At 37.4% G+C, this 22,030-nt stretch overlaps 1 protein-coding gene across 1 annotated transcript in view; it reads left to right on the top strand.

The window, feature by feature from the left end:
* The window catches only part of CDH10 (cadherin 10), a 125,211-nt gene that overhangs the window by 97,483 nt on the left and 5,698 nt on the right, over positions 1-22,030 (top strand). Inside the window, exons 6-8 of the mRNA XM_075542552.1 lie at positions 275-528; positions 5,874-6,010; positions 15,865-15,986. Coding sequence (XP_075398667.1) covers positions 275-528; positions 5,874-6,010; positions 15,865-15,986 — 513 coding nt within the window. The remainder of the gene's footprint in view (positions 1-274; positions 529-5,873; positions 6,011-15,864; positions 15,987-22,030) is intronic.

The following is a 22,030-nucleotide window of genomic DNA, read 5'->3' as shown; positions in this document are numbered from 1 at the left end:
AATATGACAATTTTTGAAGGTCAATGTTTAATTTCCTATATTCTAAAATAAGGAATAGTTGACATTTGTGTAAATAAATTATTCACATTATACAGAAACATTATGTTAGTTCCTTGTTTACCTTTTCTTTTAATCTATAGTGAATATACAACTTGACAGGATGCTTATTGCAATTACAATATTCAGCCAGGCTTTAAAACTCAGCCTGTCACTTGGAGGGATAATAAAACCTCATTTCCCTCACTCTAATTTGATGATTTATTTGCTTTTATAGCCACTTGATTATGAGAGCCGAAGACTTTATACTCTGAAGGTTGAAGCAGAAAATACCCATGTCGATCCACGATTTTATTACCTTGGACCGTTTAAAGACACAACCATTGTGAAAATCTCCATCGAAGATGTCGATGAACCTCCTGTTTTTAGCAGAACATCTTATTTGTTTGAGGTTCATGAAGATATTGAAGTGGGCACAATCATTGGTACTGTGATGGCCAGAGACCCAGATTCTACTTCAAGCCCCATTAGGTAATTATGATTCTGTCCTGAACTAAAAAAAAAAATGAGTTACATTAAATACTGAGATTTATTTTAAAAGATTCAATGCAATAGAAGATGCAAACTTCTCTCCATAAAGTCTGCCTAGTAGTTGTGAGCGTATGTATTACAAGTACTTTGTCTTTGAATGGTTTGTGGTAGGTCATAACCTAACTTTCCATGGATTTCAACTCTTAGTACAACTTTCACTTGAATCCTAGCCTGTGACATCAGCTTCTCTCTCTCTCTCTCTCTCTCTCTCTCTCTCTCTCTCTCTCTCTCTCTCTCTCTCTCTCTCTCTCTCTCTGTCTCTCTCTTGATTAATCCTTTTCTTGGGGGCTCATACAACTCTTATCAAAATCCATACATCCATCCATTGGGTCAAGCACATTTGTACGTTTGTTGCCCTCATCATTCTCAAAACATTTGCTTTCGACTTGAGCCCTCATTTTCTCCCTCCCTCCCTCATGAACCCTTAATAATTTATAAAGTATTGCTATTGTTTCCTGTCTTACACTGACTGATGTCTCCCTTCATGCACTTTTCTGTTCTCCATCCCTCATGGAGGGGGCTTCTGCTTGTCTCTTATAGGCAATTCTGATCCTTAGTATTCAACAAGGCTATTATTTTAGTGATCCATTTCCAATGCAACCAAATGTCTGTGTTAAGGATTTTAGACTAGTGAATAATAGGTGATGCTTAAAAAGCGGTTCAGCAGTTCAACCCAATGCTGTCAAGTTGACCCTGTTCAGCTAAAAGCTGATGGATTTAATGGTTGCCTTTGCATTAAAAAATTGACTCGTTTACCCAAGGTGAAATGAAAGAGAATCGAAGTGCACAGTGTTACAATGTAGTTCTATTATAATATTAGACACTCAGTTGGCCCCTGCGATCACATATGGGAAGATATTTCGATGAATCAAAATAAAATTTAGAATATCCAAAAAGTTCAAGTAATTTTAAGAATATTTTTCTTTCTCTTAGAAACCTAAACACTATTGAGATGTGAAAAAAAAACAAAGTTTAAAAGAATCAATATTTTCCAAGACACATTTCCATTATTTTCAAAGAAACACATGTATGAACTATATTCTGCTCACCAGGATTATATACTTTCATCTGTTAATCCACCCTGTGTTCTTGTTTTTTGTGCATTCCCCTACGTCAGTGGTTCTCAACCTTCCTAATGCCGCCACCCTTTAATACAGTTCCTCATGTTGTGGTGACCCCCAAGCATAAAATTATTTTCATTGCTACTTCATAACTGTCATTTTGCTACTGTTAGGATTGGGCGACCCCTGTGAAAGGGTCTTTTGATCCCCAAAGGGGTCATGACCCTCAGGTTGAGAACCAGTGCCCTAATTATTCATGGGATGCTTTTGCTTTCTTATGGAACCAAGTGACCCTCTTAAGTCCTAGTTCTACTTGCTGTTGTTGGATGACCTGGCCAGTGGCCTCTCCAGTGTCGCATAACTAGTGTCCACAAATGCTCTTGTTCTGTGTCTTCCAGTCAAACCTGACTCATAGAAGCCCTGAGTACATTTATTCCACTGGGGTTTTAGTTATCCTCTTTGTGGGAGCAGGTTACAAGGTGTTCTCCCACAAAGTGACCAGTGGATTTGAACTTACATATATTAGAAAACAGCTGAACACTTACCCATTGAACTGCCAGTGTTAAGCTCCTTGGACCCATATATAACTCAGTGCCCTCAAGTCCACTCAGACAGATAACAACCCTATAGCTCCCCAAGGCTATAAGTTTTAGGAGATCCGAAGGCCTTGTCTTTGCCTCCCTCAAGCTGGGCAGCACCATGCATAAAAGCGGGTTCCTAGGCCACATACATAGCGATCCTATAGTTTATATGCCCTGGGGCTCGAGCAAGTTTTGGATAAAAAATTATGTATGCTCTGCCACTTTTTAAATTAAAGTCATGTTTTACATCTCTTCAAATTATACTTTCATAGGTGTTATTTTACATATGGATATATATATTTATTTCTGCTATTCCCACACATAAAAATCACAATATGTTGCCCACAGGATACATATTGGCAGAAGAAACTCGTACCTGTTAATTAGATGGAGCGTTCCCATCTGTCAGCATGACGGCCCTATAAACCCTCATTCATTCATTTACTTTCATCAGAATAGTTCCATTACTTTCATTTTCCATTTTCCTTCCACGCTGAATCTTTTAAATAACCAATGTACACATTTACTATTCCCCAGGGTGCTTATCTATCATTGCCTTGGCAGAGCTTGTAACTGAAGGTTATGCTCTGTGCTCTTGATTTTTAAAGAGTCTTTTGTTTATTTTTCATAAGCTAAAATATTTTGAAGAGTGTTGAATGAAGTTTAATGTGTTTGATCAATTAAGGATTTTTGCCAAGCAAAGGAAGACTTCAACATATAAATCAAAAGATTCATCCATGTTTAGTATATATAAAAATATTTCTATTACTTTTGAAATCAAAAAGAAGTAAAATATTGAAATCAGGATACAAATCTAAGAAGTAGGGGGAAGTGGTTTATTTATATATACCATATGTGATAAAATTATTGATTTCATTCCTTATTGATGACAGAGTATATTCTACTGAATGTATTCACTCCATACTAACTGGCCAAATAAATAATGCAAACAATTATTTTGGGGTGCTGCCTTTCTGACACAGGAGAATTGTAAAAATTAATAGAGTATCAAAGAAGCAAAGTAGCTGTACTAATGCATAAACAGATGGGACTGACATATTAATTAGATTAAAATGATTATTTTTCAAATGATTGATGTTAATTAAATAATCATGTATGTTTATTTCAAATCTATGTGTTAGAACTAATTTTAAGAGAAAAATGAAAGTAAGCACAGAATGTACCTATGCAGAATTGTACAATTATTTGAGAACTTGTAGAGCCACAATATGAGTTGTCATATAATGTCACGTTATCTTTAAAATTTCATCATTTCTTTTTAAAAGTTGAGCAATGTAAAATAAGAAAACAAAAACATGTAAACTGGAACGGTAAAGACGATGAGATATGACATTGGAGAGTTTATTGTAATTGATATGTTGCAACATTATTACTTACTAAAAGACCAAATTATGTGTGGTGTGTGTGTGTGTGTGTATAATCATATGAACTATTAACGTGCTTCTCGAAGAGCTTTCAGGCCCTCAGGGACAGAGATTTAGCTTCAGATTGGAATGGTAGTCAGAGTGCCAACACGACTCCAGGCCTCGTGCTTGGTGCTTTCATGTATCAGCTCCAGCTTTAAAGCTGAAGAAACGCTGGTAAATGACAGAAGTACAATGCACTCAAAGAGAGGACAGGTGATTGTGGAAAACTAAGGAGGAGACTAACGTTATGTAGTTTTCAAGTAGTAAAATAATTGCCTGAGTTCAAGATGTAATTTGTGAATAATGGCTAAATCAAAGATACTACCATTTTCTTTATTTAAGAATTTTAATGTATGTAATTTGAAAAAAAATCATACAGTGCTAATAGAAAGGGCTAGCGTTCAGTGAAGCCATTTGTGAAGTAGTAGTCTATTTTATTTGGAATTGATCTATAATTAAAAACTAAACTATGAAATTCACTAGCATAAAATACAAGTCTCTATCAGGCCTACTGACACCTCAAACTGCTGTTCTAAGGTAATTTATATAAAACATGAAGTATACATTTCAGAAAGTTATTGGAAACATTGTGTACATTTTAACCTCAACTAGAAAATAATTTAAGGTATGGCTTGATCATTTTGTATAGTTACATCAAAACAGAATTAAAACAATAATTACTCCTTCCTTTGCTTAATTCTGCTTAAACGCAACACGGGGATAGTGCTTGATCTTTCCAGCACCACAAAGCATTGGTAATCCTTGGGGATTGGAAAGTGACAGGAACAAAGGGTGTGTGTGCCTCTACTACACCTTGACTGGAAATCACCAAAATAATGGGCGGTGTCCCAGCTACATCAACCCATATCGATAATCCTAGCATTAGGTGTTGTAATACTGACATCAGAACAATACATCTAATCCATTTGCAAGATGGTATTTTTTTACTTATAATAAAACTTTAAATGTTTGTTTACTTTATATAAAGTTTTATTATAAGTGAAAAAGTACCATCTTGAAAGTAAACAAGTGGCCATCTAGCCCGGAAGCAACAAAGCCCACATGGAAGCAGCACACCAACATGTGTGATCATGAAGGGCCGAGGGGACCAGGTTTCAAGCACCAAAGGTGGGTGGGCAGGGGAGACGGGGTTGGGAATCTTATCATCTTGAATGAGGGTTGTGTATGATGGGGACCCAATGCCCAATTCTACCTTGTAAACCTGGCTAGAACAGAGGATGCACAGCGGTGCAGATGGAAACTGGAAACACAGGGAATCCAGGACAGATGAACCCCTCAGGACCACCAGTGAGAGTGGCGATACCGGGAGGGGACGGGGGGACAGAAAGGGGGAACCGAACTCAGGGATCTACATATAAGCTCCTCTCTGGGGAATGGGCAACAGAAAGGTAGGTGAAGAGAGACGCTGGGCAGTGTAAGATAAGATAAAATAATAATTCATAAATTATTAAGGGTTCATGAGCGAGGGGGGAGCAGGGAGGGTAGGAGGGGAAAAAAGGAAAATGAGTAGTTGAATCCAGGAACCCAAGCAGAAGGCGAATTTTGGGAATGATACGGACAATGAATGTACACGTGTGCTTTAAACAACTGATGTTTGTATGGATTGTGATGAGCTGTATGAGCCCCAGTAAAATGATTTTAAATAGAAACTTTTTATGTTAAACTTTTTTACCCTAAACTTTTCTGTTTAAAATAATTCTAGTGAAGACATATAAATTTTATAAATATATTATGATTTAACAACTACTGAGGTGATTTAGGTATCAAATTACTAGATTCTATAAGAGAAATAATTTCCAATTTGCTCTTATGGGGAAAAAACAGGTTTTTGAATGATCTATTATATTAAGACTTGGAATGCCCACTAATCAAGTTAAAAACCACTTGGTAAGTTAATTATTGTACTGAAAACAATTTCATAAAAAAAATTCAGTCAATTAAATTAATTAACATACAATATGTAATGGTTTAAATAATACAAATTAATGCAGACTACAGTGCAAACACATACCTTGAAAATATTTATGTATATGTGGTTCTGTGTGTGTGACAGAGAGAGAAAGAGAGAGAGAGAAATTAAATGTTATTTCTGGGAATCTTTAGTGATATTTGTAATTTTATTTTTCTGCATTTTACCATTATCTCCTGAAAACCATTAATCAAATGAATCTGTATTTTCCCCCTTCTATGTTCAGATTTTCCTTAGATCGCCATACAGACCTTGACAGGATCTTTAACATACATTCTGGAAATGGATCCATTTATACTTCAAAGCCACTTGATCGTGAACTTTCTCAATGGCACAATCTTACCGTTATAGCTTCTGAAATCAGTAAGTTGATCATTATGTATATATGTAACTCATTAATACATACATTTCAATGATTTATATTATAATATTTTATTATTGTAAAAATGGTATGTTGATCCATATTTCTGAAAGACTTTTCTAGGTCTATTTTTAAAATATATATTCCATTATATCTACAGATCAAGATAGACATATATTTCCATGTATCAATGTTTAGTATTAATTTTGTAAAATTAGGGAACTAATAATTATAATTTAGTTTATTATATTTTAGGAAAATATAATACTTTAGAGTTAAAAAACAAAAATTTGGCACATGGCGATAATGGATAAGATTGTATGCTGAATATTGCATTCATATTATGCTATTTAATCTTAGCAATTAATATTTGGTCTTATATCCTTAATTCCTTTTACAGAAGAGGAAGCCATGGTACATATTTTAATACTAATAACTAATAAGAACACTGTGTCAATGATTATTTTAGAATTTTAAATTTATTTGATCATCTATTTAACTACATATATGTGTGTGTGTATCTCTATATATAACACTAATCTCATTTAACAAAAAATTAGTTCCAACTCAGCAATTTCACTAACTTGCTCAAGGTCAAAAAGCAAGATTATTAAAATTTAGAATTTTAACACAATAATTCCTTTTCTATAGATAATACTTAATTCCATGCTTAATTTAAAACAATCTTCCACTTAGAAACCAGCAAAAGCAAAATGAAAATATGAAAGAAATGAATCTTTCACTCTTGAAAAAACAAGAGAACCCTTCCATCAAGTCAATCAATTCTTACTCAAATGACCAGGATAGAAAGAGACTGGTCAGCTAGGAAATGAATCCAAAGTTTCGAAATGAAGGACAGCCAGAGGCTCCTTATAAACAAGGACGTTGAGAATTTGTCAGATGCACTTTGGGTAGGTTCTCAGGAGAAACCATTCCCTGGGGAAGGACATCATGCTTGGTAAAATGGAGGAGCCGGGAAACAGGGGAAGGACCTCCATAAGAGAGATTGATATGACAGCTGTTTCAATGGGATCAAACATCAGAACAACCGGGAGGACGAGGCAGGAACAAGCAGTGTTTCCTTCCTTTGTACACAGGGTGCTATGAGTCTGAACCTGCTCAATGTCCCTACCACAGCTGTCATCATGCATGGCCAAAGACCACTGATCTCAACAGTACACTTGTCTTGCTCTCCTCACGGTGCCTTCTGAAAAAAAAAATGAACAATCAAAAGAGTGACTTCTGAAAGGATGTGATAGGCCAAAGTCAATGTAGCCAGAATTAACCGCTCAGAAGATTATGGCTGCTGCTTTGGGGCATCACAAAAGGGTAATCTTGCTAGATTTTCCAAAAGGCAGAGGATAATCAAGGAGGCTTATTTAGGAAGACATTCTGAAAACTACATACATGAAGAAAAACCAAGAAAGATGGAACAAAGATCCATGTCCCACCCTGCCCAAGCCCCACATCAGGACAATGTGTCAATTTAGGCATCAATCACAGCTACTAGAATGTCATTGAGAAACCGTACACCATCTATCATACCGTCCTGATCTTGCCCCTTTGTACTTCTCAAAGAACATTCCACAGGAACACAGCTTGCATCCCACGGGCTAACTGAAAGTATTGTTTTGACCTAGTATAAATTAAACAGTCCTGAATTATTTGAGGGAGGGGCTAGAGAAATGGAAAGGGCACCTTCAGACATGCTCCTAGCTGGGGATAGGTCAAGAAACCATAGGTTTACATTTCAATGTGTTTTCACTTTATTTACATGAAGGCTTACATTATTTTGTAGAAGACTTTTGTCACCATTGTACATATGTGTTTGTTTAGAGATATGCCTGCTTTACCAGTGTAACTAGCATGTTAGCCCTCATGGAACCGTGATCTATGAGTTTGGTTCCTACCCACAAGGTCAGCAATTTCCACCCATCCACTGCCCTATGGGAAATATGAGCGACTGCCTGCTCCTGTGAAGATTTGTTTACAGCATCCGGGAAACCAGACAGGCAGTTCTACTCTGTTCTCTAGGGTCACCAAGAGTTGCAATCAACTCAATGGAAGCAAGCTCCATTTTGTTATAGTCGTAGGAATTGAATTCAAATGGTGCTTTCGTTATTTTGTGGAATAAGAGTAAATGGATGCTCAAAATTTTACTGAATGTATATTATGGGTTTTATTATATTTCATATTTTATACAAAGTATTATTCCACATAGTCTTATTCCACACAGTCTACACAAAAGAAGTTGAATCAGTTAATGTGGTCATTTCAATAATCAATTCTGGTCTCTTAAAAATGAAAAGTTTACTTTCACTGATTTTGGCTTTAATGGCTCAAATTTCAATTTTGATGACAGTTTCAAAGAAGGCCTTAATTAATTATACATCAACAAATGAAAGGATGTCATGGAAGAAAAAAATGGTGACCCAAAACCAATATTATATCAAATGACTGTGTTTTATTTATTTGATGTAACAACACGCCTCCACATCTTGTTTATTAGAAACGAGAGACACTCCTGAGATCTATGGTGAAAAGGAGTTTCTGCTGCCGCAGGAGGGAAGCCTAGGAAATAGATAGCAACAAAAATGTTGAACTGATAGGGCCTCAGAGCATCCACTCCCTTGAGCATGGGCGTCTCTGTGAGCCTGCCTAAACTTTATCTGGCAGGAGCCTTCTCAAGCACAGGCACTAAAAATTTTTCATTCAGTGCCCTGACACTTCCCTTCCATTGTAGCGCTTCCTTGTGTTCTTTCTGCTTGGCTCTATTGGACAACTAGTGGCCCCGTTTTGCTGATACTCTAAATATTTGCTTACTGTGCCTATTGGGAAATCTACTCCTTCCTGTGGATATATTTGGGGCAATATGAGCAGTCTGGTCACTCTAGAATAATGAGGGTTTGTGCTCTCTACTTGATCCAAGCTCTTTACTCCATCCAAATGAGCTAAGAATCACATTTTCCATTTCTGATACTTTGAGGAATTTAACTTCTAAAGCTAGTTGAAGTAATTAGGACTCTTTTAAAAGCTAGGCCAATTACTTTCTTCTTTTTAAGAACTAAATGTATTTTTTACACTTAAATGAAATCAATCCATAGAGTAACAGCCGGAAATACCTACCTGACAAACCACAAGCTGTAAGGGTCCCATTATGCTGTTCTGTGTATTGAATGGAATGGGGATGAGGGGAAACAGCATGCAGGGACTTGTTTTTACTAGACTTTCAACATTTGCTTTCCGGTACACCAAGTCCTGGGAAGGCCAGAGCTGTGTATAAATGTACCTCTTACCAATGTATTTCCAGGCTCTGCCTTTAACAGTTTAATTCTACAGTCTACAGCAATTTGTCACATCTTGTGGCAAGTACTAATCCAGGTAATTATTTAGTGCATTATACCATAGAATAACTTCTCTTTTTCTTCTTTAAAGAGTGTTTTTTAATGTCATGTAGAGACTAAAAATCTAAAATTAAAGTCATGATCAGTGATTTAATATACTTGGTTTATATAACACATTTGTTGTAGACACAAAAGAACTCCTCTAAATACTGAAGTAAAGTGGCGTAGAGGGGGTGATATCTGACCTCCTCAGGTCTCCTGGCTGCCATGAGGCTGGAGTCAGAAATTCCTTACCCCCATCCTTCTTTAGCCTGCTCTGACACCAGCCATTCCTCCCACGACTCTTCACTTCTATGCTGGGTTTCGTAATTGGTTGCAATGGCCACAGTAAACTCACAGACAATGCTCATGATTAAGGGGGTTTATTACCCGAGTTAAGATCATTAAACAATAAGGATGCAATCATTGTTTCCCAGTAGCACCACTCTTTATCCAGTGGCCAAATCTCTCGCTGTTTCTCAGCACACAGTCACTGGGCCCCTTGGCCTTTGCCTCTGTGAACATGGAAGCCTACATGTTACACTGTCTCAAAGCCCTATACTCTTAAGCAACATGAGCAAAAGATACCCCATAGTCTTGGTACTACTCCTGAGTCTCTGGTATCTCTGGCACTTCAGACAGAGATCTTAAACATGTTCTTCCATTGGTCCTAGGAATCCCCTCTGGATCCAAGACACTTCTTATCCACAGAGAAATAGCTTTATGGAAGTATGGTTTTTGTCTTTTAGAAGACACACCCAGAAGGAAACAAACGGGTCACTTGATTCACACCCTCTACTAAATCTAGTACTTAATCCCACCTTAATTCTGTCTGTTAGTATAGTATAGAACTCTCTCCACAATGGGAATATAATCACAGACACTGAGTCCAGAATTATAATACATCTTATAAGGAATTATGGCCATATCAATGAACTGCATCTCAACATACTTCTGACCTTAACAGTTAATATTACAAACAATTCTGAGAACAATGGAGGAAAGTTTATGATTGAAGGGTACTCCTATATTCTAGACCCACTTTCTTATTAGTGGAAATCCTTCCCTAATCATGTAGAGGATGTACATCATAATACATGTTGACACTTATGTATACATATTTATTCTTTCACATAAATATGGAAAACTCAGGGGCTGTGTAGGCATGCATCTATTTTAGGACATACAAGGAGTCTTCAAAACTCTACTATGACTTGAACACATCAGGAATTGAGATTGTAAGAAGGAAGAAAAATCTCTTATTTATTTTTTTCCATAAACTTTTTGAAACCCCACCATGCACTATAACTTTTTTTTTTGATGCATTCTGGCTCCAGTAGTTTCCCTCGTTGACTCTGGGTGAGTCGTGCCCATGACCAGTCAGTATGATGCTGTCTTCTAATGCATTGTACTTTTATTTACAGATAAACTGCCAATAAAAAAGGTTTTTATTTACACATAAACTGCTAGTTAAAAATGCCTATGTAAGCACTGCTTTTTAATTAGAGACTCCAGACCCATTTATCACTGTGGATTTAGCTTTTGATTATAAGAGTCCTGAGATCTAAGGGCAAATAGAATGTCTGACAAGTTCCCCCATAGAGTGGCCAAACAGGGGCTGATAAAAGAATAGGTTAGATAGGAAAGTTCTGTCGCTAGGACTTTAGGCACTGTTAGAAGGTCAATAACTACCAACAGATGAACTTATTGCTTCAGGATGCTATGTAGGAAGACAATATTTTGTTTATGAACAATAACCACATAGGAAGGTTAAGAAGGGCCTTCTAGAAAACATGAAAGAGGCAGTTTGCTACCTATTAGATCCATTATCCATAACAGCGAACAACTTCCAGCAATTGACTGTAAGCACTACGCGTGTGGGATAAGTATGTAGAGATGGGAAAAGCAGGAAAATAGAAAGAAAGAAAAATAGCTTTCTCACTCTTTTCTTTTTTCTTTCCACCTCTTTTTAAACGCACCCCTCTTAGACGTACTTGAACTGTATGAAAACCAGTGAATAAGTTCCTGCTGTGGAAGATTTACTTGATAAAGGAGAACATACGTTCTTCTGTAATACAAGGAAAAGACTATCATCTTTCATATGACCCCATAAGACACAGTAGCACTGCCCTAGGTGGGTTTCCAAGGATGTAAAATTTTACAAAAGCAAACTATGACATCTTTCTCCCACAGCAAGTTTGTGGGAGAAAGTCTCCAACCCATTGATCTTTCAGACCAACTGCTTAATCACTGCACCCTTTAGATTCCTGTTTAAAACATTGCTCGGTGTGTTTCTGACAAAAGTTCCAAGTACATCAGCTCAAACTCAGGGCTTCCAAAGAACATTCTGGATGCTTTTCCAAGAGTTTATCATTCATCAGGCAAGACATGGCACATTCAATTTGTCAACACCATAATTCAAAGGCATCGATTCTTCTTTGGTCTTCCTTAAGCTTTTGCGGGCTTATGAGGCAATCGAGAATTCCATGGCTTGTGCCGCCTGCCTTTGTCCGGGTGACATATTTGCTTTTAAGCATGTCAAGAAAGCTTTGGCAGCAAAACGTTCCTCTGCAATGTGTTGTCTGGTTTCCTGACTGCTGCCTCCAAGGGCTTTGGTTGGAGCCAAGTTTAATGATATCCTTGACAACTTCAATCTTTTGTGTTGTTCACAGGATTATGCTTATAGTAATCAAACTTGGAAGGCGATATGAACTGTTCATCTACCCTTTCAAAAAATTACACAAGACTGGAAAGTCTGTTTTTTTAAACATTTTATTAGGGGCTCATACAACTCTTATCACAATCCATACATATACATACATCAATTGTGTAAAGCACATCTGTACATTCATTGCTTTCATCATTCTCAAAACATTTGCTCTCCACCTAAGCCCCTGGCATCAGGTTCTCATTTTCCGCTCCCTCCCTGCTTCCCCCTCTTCCTCATGAACCCAGATAATTTATAAATTATTATTTTGACATATCTTGCCCTGTCCAACAGCTCTCTTCACCCACTTTCCAGTTGTCTGTCCCCCAGGGAGGAGGTCATATATCGATCCTTGCAATTGGTTCCTCCTTTTCCAAACCACCCTCCCTTTACCCTCTCAGTATTGCCACTCACACCACTGGTACTGAAGGGATCATCCTCTCTGGATTTTCTGTGTTCCAAGTTCCTATCTGCACCAGTCTACATCCTCTGGTCTAGCCAGACTTGTAAGGTAGAATTGGGATCATAATAGTGGGGGAGGAGGAAGAATTTTAGGAACTAGAGGAAAGTTGTTTTTTTCATCCTTGCTACATTGCACCCTGACTGGCTCACTCCTCCCCGAGACCCTTCTGTAAGGGGGTATACAGTGGCCTACAAATGGGCTTTGGGTCTCTACTCTGCACTCTCCCCCTCATTCTGTATGGTAATAATTTTTGTTCTGATGATGCCTGATACCTGATCCCTTCGACACCTCGTGATCTCACTGGCTGGTGTGCTTCTTCCATGCGGGGTTTGTTGCTTCTGAGATAGATGACCACTTATTTACCTTCAAGCCTTTAAGACCCCAGATGCTATATCTTTTGATAGCTGGACACCATCAAATGTCTTTACCACATTTGCTTATGCACCCATTTGTCTTCATCGATTGTATCAGGGAGGTGAGCACACATGATATGATTTTTTATTCTTTGATGCCTGATCACTGATCCCTTTGGCACCTCATGATCTCACCGGCTGCTGTGCTTCTTCCATGTGGGATTTGTTGCTTGTTTACCTTCAAGCCTTTAAGACCCCAGACACTATATCTTTTGATAGCCCGACACCATCAGCTTTCTTTGGCACATTGGCTTATTCACCTGTTTTCTCTTCACTGGTTGTGTCAGGAAGGGGAACATCATAGTATGCCAATTTAAGAGAAGAACGTATTCTTGCATTAAGGAAGTACTTGAGTGGAGGCCCAATGTCCTTCTGCTACCTTACTACTAAACCTATAAATACAGGCACATAGATCTATTTCCCCATCCTCATATATAAATATATTTGGATATGTACATGTCTTTATCTAGACCTCTATAAATGCCCTTTGCCTCCCAGCTCTTTCCTATATTTCCTTTGACTTTCCTCCTGTCCCACTATCATGCTCAGTACCCACCAGGGTGTCAGCAATTCTTCTTGGTTACATTACCCTTGATCATGCCCTACCAAACTTCCTACATCCTCCTCACCACTGATCTGGGTCACTTGTTCCCTTGCCCCTGGATTTGTTAACACTGCTACCTTTCCCCACACCTCACCCTTTCCCATGTCCCCCCGGAACTGTTGGTCCCATTGTTTTCTCCTCCAGATTGTTCATCCAGCCTATTTTATTAGACAGACCCGCGTCTATTTTTTTCCCATGTAATTACCCAGTAAAGTTGCGGCATTAACGATCAGGAGTAGTTGACCAAACACACAATGACCAAGCTGTGAACCAAGAATTCAAAAGAGTTCTAACTGCAGAACCTGCACTTGTCACTACTGACTTATTAAGAAGTGAAAAATATGTTAGTATATTTCCTAGCAAGGGTTAGATTCCAAAAACCAAACCCACTGCCAGTGAGCTGATTTTCATCCATAGCTACTCTATAGAACAGGGTAGAATTGTTCTTATGCAGATGCATGAATCTAACCACAGGCGAAGAAGGTTGTGTCTTTCTGAAAGCTTTGAATTTTTCCCTAGGAGCAGCTTGTGGTTTCAAACTACTGACCTTGTTGTTAGCAGCCTGATGTGTAACCACTAAGCTCCCATAGCTCTTTACATGAGGTTAGAATTAGATCCTTTGAGAACTGAATAAATATTTATTAGAACAACCTCAAGTTAAGACTTGAAAAGACTGAGGAGATTTTGTTTTGTTCTTAATTTTTTTTAATGGAGTAGGAAAGCGAAATACACTTTAAATGGATTTAGATTGCTGTCTTCCATTGTACAATTTTACCCTTGTTCGTGTTCCCATTGGGTAATCAATTCATACACATTTTAAAGCGCTAGTTTCACTGTTTAGTAACAATGCAATTACAAGGAGAGATAAACAGAAAAAAGTAGTTTAAGTAGTCAAATACTCTCTATTAGTACATGGAAATATTTGTACCACTGCACCTGAAATATATTTAGACTAAACAGAGTGAAATACACTTTACAAGGCAAAGTTTTATTTCCCATAAATCTTGTTGGTAAATTCCATTTACTAATACTGTTGCTGTTCACAACTCATCTGCGTTTTAAAATAATTCCATTTATTTATTTAGTTTTAGGTTTATTCATTTATTTTTAGAGAAAGAATAGTTCTCCTTCCTCCTTTTTAATTGCCCATCAGTCCTTCTTTATTGATTTTCCCAGTGTCAAACCAAACTTTGATTATGGTCAAAGTCTGATATAGTGATAACATGGAAGAGGACAAATTGAACCCGAGTTTAATAAAATACTCTAAAATATCAGTAGATGTTCTGCAAAGTTCATAAATGGAAATAGTATCATCATGATTGATAAGATGTTGTTCCCCTAGCTGAGTCATTAATGAGTATTCATGTTTTACTTTTTTCAATCCATTTGAAAATCCAGTGACTTTTGAAATTTATTTTCTCTGATGAAAATGTTGGTGTTCTTGGTTTAGATATTTGAAGCTAATCTCATTACTACACTATTTGTCCTATTGAGCCAATTCGAGAACCAAAAGGTTCTATGTAAACTCAAGGCTGAATTTTTGAAGTATCATCAATAGTGACTGTATCTATAACACATTTGAACCTTTATATTTCTTTGTGAATTTTCTATCCAAATTTAAAAATAAGTAACCATACAGCAAATGTCCTTGGGGACATTAGAGAGTAATATGAGTATCATTTGGAATATTTTATTGATATGTTTTATATACAGTCGGCTTCTTTAAAAGAAATTAATAGATAGATAAACAAACAAACAAAGCTGCTAGGACTTGAAGTCTTGGTGAAAAACAAGTTCACTTCAAAATAAAGAATCAAAAAGTTTAGAACACCCATCAATTATATGTTAATGACCTTGGGAAAATTACTTTCAAATGATCTTTTGTCACCCTTCCAGAAAAACTTGGTAAGGCTTAAAAGATAGAAATTAACAATAGGATTTAATAAATACTAGTTCTCCTTTTTTTTACACTTGGGTACAATAAAACACACATTTTATAAAATAAGGACACAAATATAATATGAACTCAACTACACTAGATGACACTTCGAAAAAGAGTTTCCAAAATAATAATGGTACTCTTGAGTCTAATAATAATTGAATCCATGACTACTTAATTAGACTCTATAGTAATTTTCTTTATTGAATTTGCTCATTATGTTAGCCGAATTAACGTGGGGCTTATCTGTATGTGAAGCACTTAATATCCCCAAGATGCCTGTCCAAATTAGATCAGCTACATAAACGATCTTTTTTCTAAACAAACTGTCCCTTCCCCCTTTCTAGACAATCCCAAGGAGATGACTCGTGTGGCTGTTTTCGTGAGAATTCTGGATGTTAATGACAATGCACCACAGTTTGCTGTGTTCTATGACACTTTTGTATGTGAAAATGCCAGGCCAGGACAGGTAAGCACTTGTAGGAATGAATGTGTAAGCACATAATTGGTTTGGTTCTATATGTACTTCATAAAACTCCGATAGACAAGCTAAAGTTTTGCTGTTAACAGAATAATGGAGGTATAGAGTTATGCTTTTAATTGTTTTTAACTTTCAAGCACAGAAACACACAAAACTGCTGTATCATTAGTCAAGTACTTGTAACTGCTAAAGAAATGGGAAATTGAAGGTAAGGGGTTCATAGCGATGATTTCACAAGATCAGAAAAATTTTTAATCAACAGATTAATATGTACAAGAATGCTCTTGATACCAGAAGGACGTGATTCACTTCTTCTGCTTATACAGTGGATTTCATCCTTGCCACAACACAACGTGGACATAATGACACAGCCCATTGTCTATTAAAACCTTTTTCCTACATCAGCTTTGTTTACAAGTGCTGAAGTCATTTCTTTTGTGGCTTCCTTTTGTTGTTTGGAACATGTGAGTGTATGTGGCTGAAAGAAACACTCCTAATTGGTTTGAGTGCTATCTTCAGTGAAGGAAGCGGCATGTTCTACATAATAATTGGAAATCAAATGTGCTTTATAAAGGAAGAGGAACCATGGAAAAGTTTCATTGTATTTTGACATCATTTGATGGTCTTTATAAACATCAATGTCATTGTTACATTTTTATGCAAATTGCATTGTGGAATAACTCAAATTTATCCTTCTGAAGATTCTAACAGGAATTCAATAGCCTGTCTATTGTTTGAAATGGTAAAATCGCTTCAATTGGATTTTTTTTACTTGAAGATGCTATGGAAATGTTTAATTTGGCTTATTTAAATGACTTAGCTGCTTCCAACTTACTTCTTAATGAAACAGTGCTTTCCCTAAAAATACCATTCCAAATACCCTGAGCTTGACAGGCTCAGCATGATATAAGTTGATGCCTTTTCTCTAAGAGATAAATTGCTCACTTTGCTATTTCAGCATGCATTGTTCTCTCTAGTTATTCTATTTGACTTTCAAGAGATATCTTTTCAGAACATTTGAATCATCATAAATACTGATTTACAAATATATTCAAAGATATACAAAATAAGGAGTTGTGTTTATTTTCCTTATGCCTTAAAAAAATAACACAGAGCTCAGTAACTTCTGTATAATGTTGGGATTTTATAGACTATCTGGCATATTGAGAGGAAGAAAATCAAGTAAAAGAAAACATAGTGGTCATAAAACACCCTGTTATGAAAATTTAGCTTTTGTTAATAACTTCATATGGAAAAGAGATGTGGCTAAGATATATGTTTAATTGGCTGCATATGCAATGGTTTCCTATACTGAAAACCCCAAATTAAACCTCAGGAGTAGCATGAACCTCATAAAATCATATATTCTTGAGCACAGCTGCCCCACAAGGTTAACAAAACTATAATCTTCATTTAGTGGTCATTCACATCTTCCTCCCGTTTCTGGGCTCAAACCAATGGTCTTTGGAATTCTTCCTGAATGTTCACCCATGGCATCACCAGAACTGTGTTCCAATTATCTTTACTAAGACCACTTTGTTAGGTGTCTCCTTGGCCATGTGCTTTACTGAAAGTAAACTCTATCATCTGTGATAGGATTCTAGGGCATGACATCGCAGAGGGCAACATAAAAGCGGTTATTTACTAAAGCCCCTCAGCTCGCCTTCATCAAAAAGTGTTTGCTAACTCTATGCCCCATCTACATCCTCAGAGAGTCCAATCAAGTCAGAAGCCTTCTGGGCATCCTTTAGTTATTTATAGAGGCCTTCCTTCCACCCACTTCTCCACTGAATTAACTGCTCTCTGAGAGGAGCCTTTAGAACCACAGCTCGGGAAAGAATTGCTCTCCCTTGATGTGCGTAGAAGAAAACAAAACAAAAAGGACAGACATAAAGCTAATAGCCCAAAGGTTCCTTTTTCTGTTCCTTGGTTTTGCCTGGTTTCTGGCTTCAGGGTAGAAAATCTTCCCTCTTGGCAAGAATTAATTTCTAATTGAGTAGTACTGAGAGCCCTCTCTTCTCATTTAGAAAGGTGCAAGAAAACAGGGTGAAGGATGGTTATTTTCCCTTTCTTGTTCACTCCCTCAGCTAATAAGATGTATTTTAATAACTTTTCATCTCCATGGTAAGACAATTGCATCTCAAGCTGCAGACTCACAGGAGACTCCTCGGGGCACTGTTTTTATTAACCCACTGCAGGCTGTTCTCAAACTGTCAGGAGCACATCCGCACTGTGCTAGGGAGAAGCTTTATTCAGAAAGATGTGGGGAGGGATTGTTATAATGTTATTTTTTGTTGTCTTAAGTACCCTTCAATCTATTCCAACTCATAGCAGTCCTGTGGGACAAAAAGCAACTCTGCTCTATCCTGCACAGACTTTCAGTTGGTGTTAGTGCAATAGGAAACCTCTTTCTCGCTAATCAACTCAAGCTCATGTCAACCCCATTTGGATCAAGGTCGAACTGTGCTCCATCGGACTTTCGGTGACTGATGTTTTTGAGAGTAGAACTTGCCAGTCCATCATTCTCAGGCACTTCTTGGTAGTTCAAACCTGTGACCTTTTACTGGTGGTCAGTGTTAGGCACTGTGACCCCCTGAGCCACCTCGGGACTCCTTTGGTCATCGAAGAAATGCTCTCTCCTTAATTGGAAAGTATATTTAGCAGTTAAATAAAAAGCATATCTATACCTCTATATATGTAATTACAACATATACTCATGGGTAAGCCGACCCGAATATCACCCAAGGCACCTAATTTTACCACAAAAATGGCATAAAAATGTGCCAAAAATCTTGGCTTATATGAATACATACAATGTATAATAATATACATTAATGTATAGACTCTAAAGTACACAAAGCTGGAAAAAGAAGAAGCAAAAAGGAAACAAGCTTGGAGAAGTCAGATGAAGGTGGTACATCTTTAGATAAGGAGTCAGTTGGAGTGTTTTGAACACCAGTTCTTCATGAACAGTTTTTAGAGTAGTATATTGGTTCAAGAATTCCTGGTGATAAAATGGTTAAATACTTATTCTTGGTTGTTAATTGAAAGGTTGGTAGTTTGAATTCATCAGCTACTCTGACTAAGAAAAGACCTGCAGTTCTGTCTAGTAGAGATCTCAGCGTAAGAAACCTTATGGGGGAGTGCTACTGTGTCCTTGATAGGGCTATTAATAATTGGAATCCAAGATGTTGATCCATGCTGTAAGTGGAGTACTTTTCAGAGATTTGGAGAAAGTGGACAAACTTAGCTGAAGCAGAGAATACCAGAAAGCTATTTACTGTTGTCTTATTGATTATGCCAAGGGATTCGACTGTGTGGATCTTAAGCTATGGATAACCTTGACAAGAATGGGAATTCCAGAACACTTCATTGAGTTTATTCCAAACTTGAACATGGATCAAGACAATTGTGCGAACAGAACAAGGGAATAGTGCATGGTTTAAAATCAGGAGAGGTGAAGAAAAACGGGTGCATAAGCAAATGTGGTGAAGGAAGCTGATGGTGCTTGGCTTTCAAAAGGCTGGGGTCTTAAAGGCTTGAAGGGAACCAAGCGACACTCTAGCTCAGAAGCAACAAAGCCCATATGGAAGAAGCATACTGGTCTGTGTGATCACGAGGTGTCAAAGGGATCAGGTATCGGGCATCAAAGAACAAAAAAATCATATCATTGTGACGAGGGGGAGTGCAGATTGGGGACCCAAAACACATCTGTAGGCAACTGGACATCGCTTTACAGAAGGGCCTAGGGGAGGAGATGAGTAGGTCAGGGTGCAGTGTAGCAATGATGAAACATACAACTTTCCTCTAGTTCCTAAATACCCCCCCCCACCCGCTCACTATCATGATCTCAATTCTACCTTACAAATAAGGCTAAACCAGAGGATGTACACTGGTACAGATCGGAACTGGAAATACAGGGAATCCAGAACGGATGGTCCTTTCAGGACCAGTGTTGAGAGTGATGATAGCAGGAGGGTGGAGGGACGGTAGGGTGGAAAGCTGAACCAATTACAAGGATCTTCATATAACCTCCACCCTGGGGGACAGACAAAGGAAAAGTGGGTATAGGGAGATGTCAGACAGTGCATGATATGACAAAATAATAATTTTAAATTATCAAGCGTTCATGAGGGAAAGGGGAGCAAGAAGGAAGGGGGGAAAAGGAGGAGCTGATGCCAAGGGCTTAAGTGGAGAGCAAATGTTTTGAGAATGATGAGGGCAATGAATGTACAAATGTGCCTTACACAATTGATGTATGTATGGATTGTGATAAGAGTTGCACGAGCCCTCAATAAAAAAATTAAAAATAAATTAATTAATTTAAAATACTGAAGTGTGGAAAAAAACATTGCAACCTGTATAAATAAAAATATCAAAATGTAAAAACAATCATAATCAGGTGAGTTGTGCATCAGGGAAATATCCTTTCAAATACTTGATCACTCTGTATGCTGAGAAAATCATGAGAGAAACTGGCTATCTGAAGAAGAATGTAGCATCAGGATTGAGGAAGGTATATTAATAATGTGCGATATGCAGATGATACAAGTTTGCTTGCTGCTCTCTTCTGACTCTATGTCCAAAATCTGTCAGACGAAGTCTTGTCATCCTTGACTCTAAGAAGCACTATGTCCTTACTTCTTCCAATACAGATTGATTTCAATATTCTTCTCTGGCACCACCATTTAAATATATCAATTCTCTTTCAGTCTTACTTACTCAATGTCTAAGTTTCACATGCACATGACACCATTGAAAATATCACAGCTTGGATCAGGCACACCTTCATCTTCAAAGTAACATCTTACTTTCAAAGCTCTAAAGAGATCTTGTGCAGCAGGTTTCCCTAACGCAATATGTCTTTTGATCTCCTAACAGTTGATTTCATGAGTCTTGATTGTGTATCTCCATTTGGTATGCTGTGACCTATTAGTCCAGTTGTGAGGGTGTTTTTGTTCTTTACAGGGAGCTGGAATCAAACTGAAGGCTGCAATCCTGGTTCTCTATCAGCAAGTGTTTCAAGTGCTCGGTTTCAGCAAGTAATATTGTGTCATCCCCACACTGCAGATTGTTAATATTGTTAATAGTGAAGGCTTTCTTATGCAAAACTCACTCCATTGAGTCGATTCTGACTCCTGCTGTCTGATGATACAAAGTAGAACTTCTTCTTTCCAAGGGTATACATTTTTATTGGAGTTAAAGGCCTCATCTTCCACAGAGCAGCTGGTGTTTATGAACTCCTGATTTTCTGGTTAGCAGACCCACTTGAACCTCACTAGGCCACCAGGCTCCTTAATTTCATCAGTTAATACTTCAAATCCTGTTTGCAGTCAATGGGTAGAACTGTGTCATCTGTATAATACACACTGTTAAAGAACGTTCCTCCTTTCTGTGTTTCTTCTTCTATCATCTCAGATTTTCTTTTCTGCTCATATGCAATTTGACTAAGCATGGTGAACGAATACAATCATCACACACATTTCTTGATTGTAAACCAGTTAAGAACACTACCTCTTGATCTATGTGCAGATTCCTCATGAGCACAATTAGGTGCTCTCAAATTCCCATTCTTCACAATGTTATCCAGTTTGTTTTGTTCTACATAGTCAATAAAACATCTTCCTGGTAGTCTCTGCTTTCAACCAAGATCTATCTTATGGCTTAGTCTTCTTTGTTAGCATAGAGATATTAACCTAAGACATCCAGCACTATATTTCAAGATAAAGCATCAAATGTGTTTGTTTGGTTTGGTTGACCATGAATGCTATATCATTCCTTATGAATTCTTCCTTTCTGGCCTGGTAAACCATAAAACCGCCCAATTCAAATTGGCCAATACCAGTCCATTTCAGCTCACTCGCACCTATGATATTTATCTTATTTCATTCCACTTAATTTTCAAAGACTTCCAAATGTTCATAAATGCATATTTTATGCATATCACATTCTAATTATTATTAGATGTTTGCTGCTGTCTCTTCTTATTTTGAGTAGGTGGCACCCCTCTGAGGGAAGGCCCTGCGCCTTTG

This window comes from Tenrec ecaudatus, chromosome 2 (genome assembly GCF_050624435.1).
Source record: "Tenrec ecaudatus isolate mTenEca1 chromosome 2, mTenEca1.hap1, whole genome shotgun sequence".
NCBI classification, from domain to species: domain Eukaryota; kingdom Metazoa; phylum Chordata; class Mammalia; order Afrosoricida; family Tenrecidae; genus Tenrec; species Tenrec ecaudatus.
The sequence above is the reverse complement of the archived record's forward strand: the minus strand, read 5'-3'. Positions and strand labels throughout refer to the sequence as shown.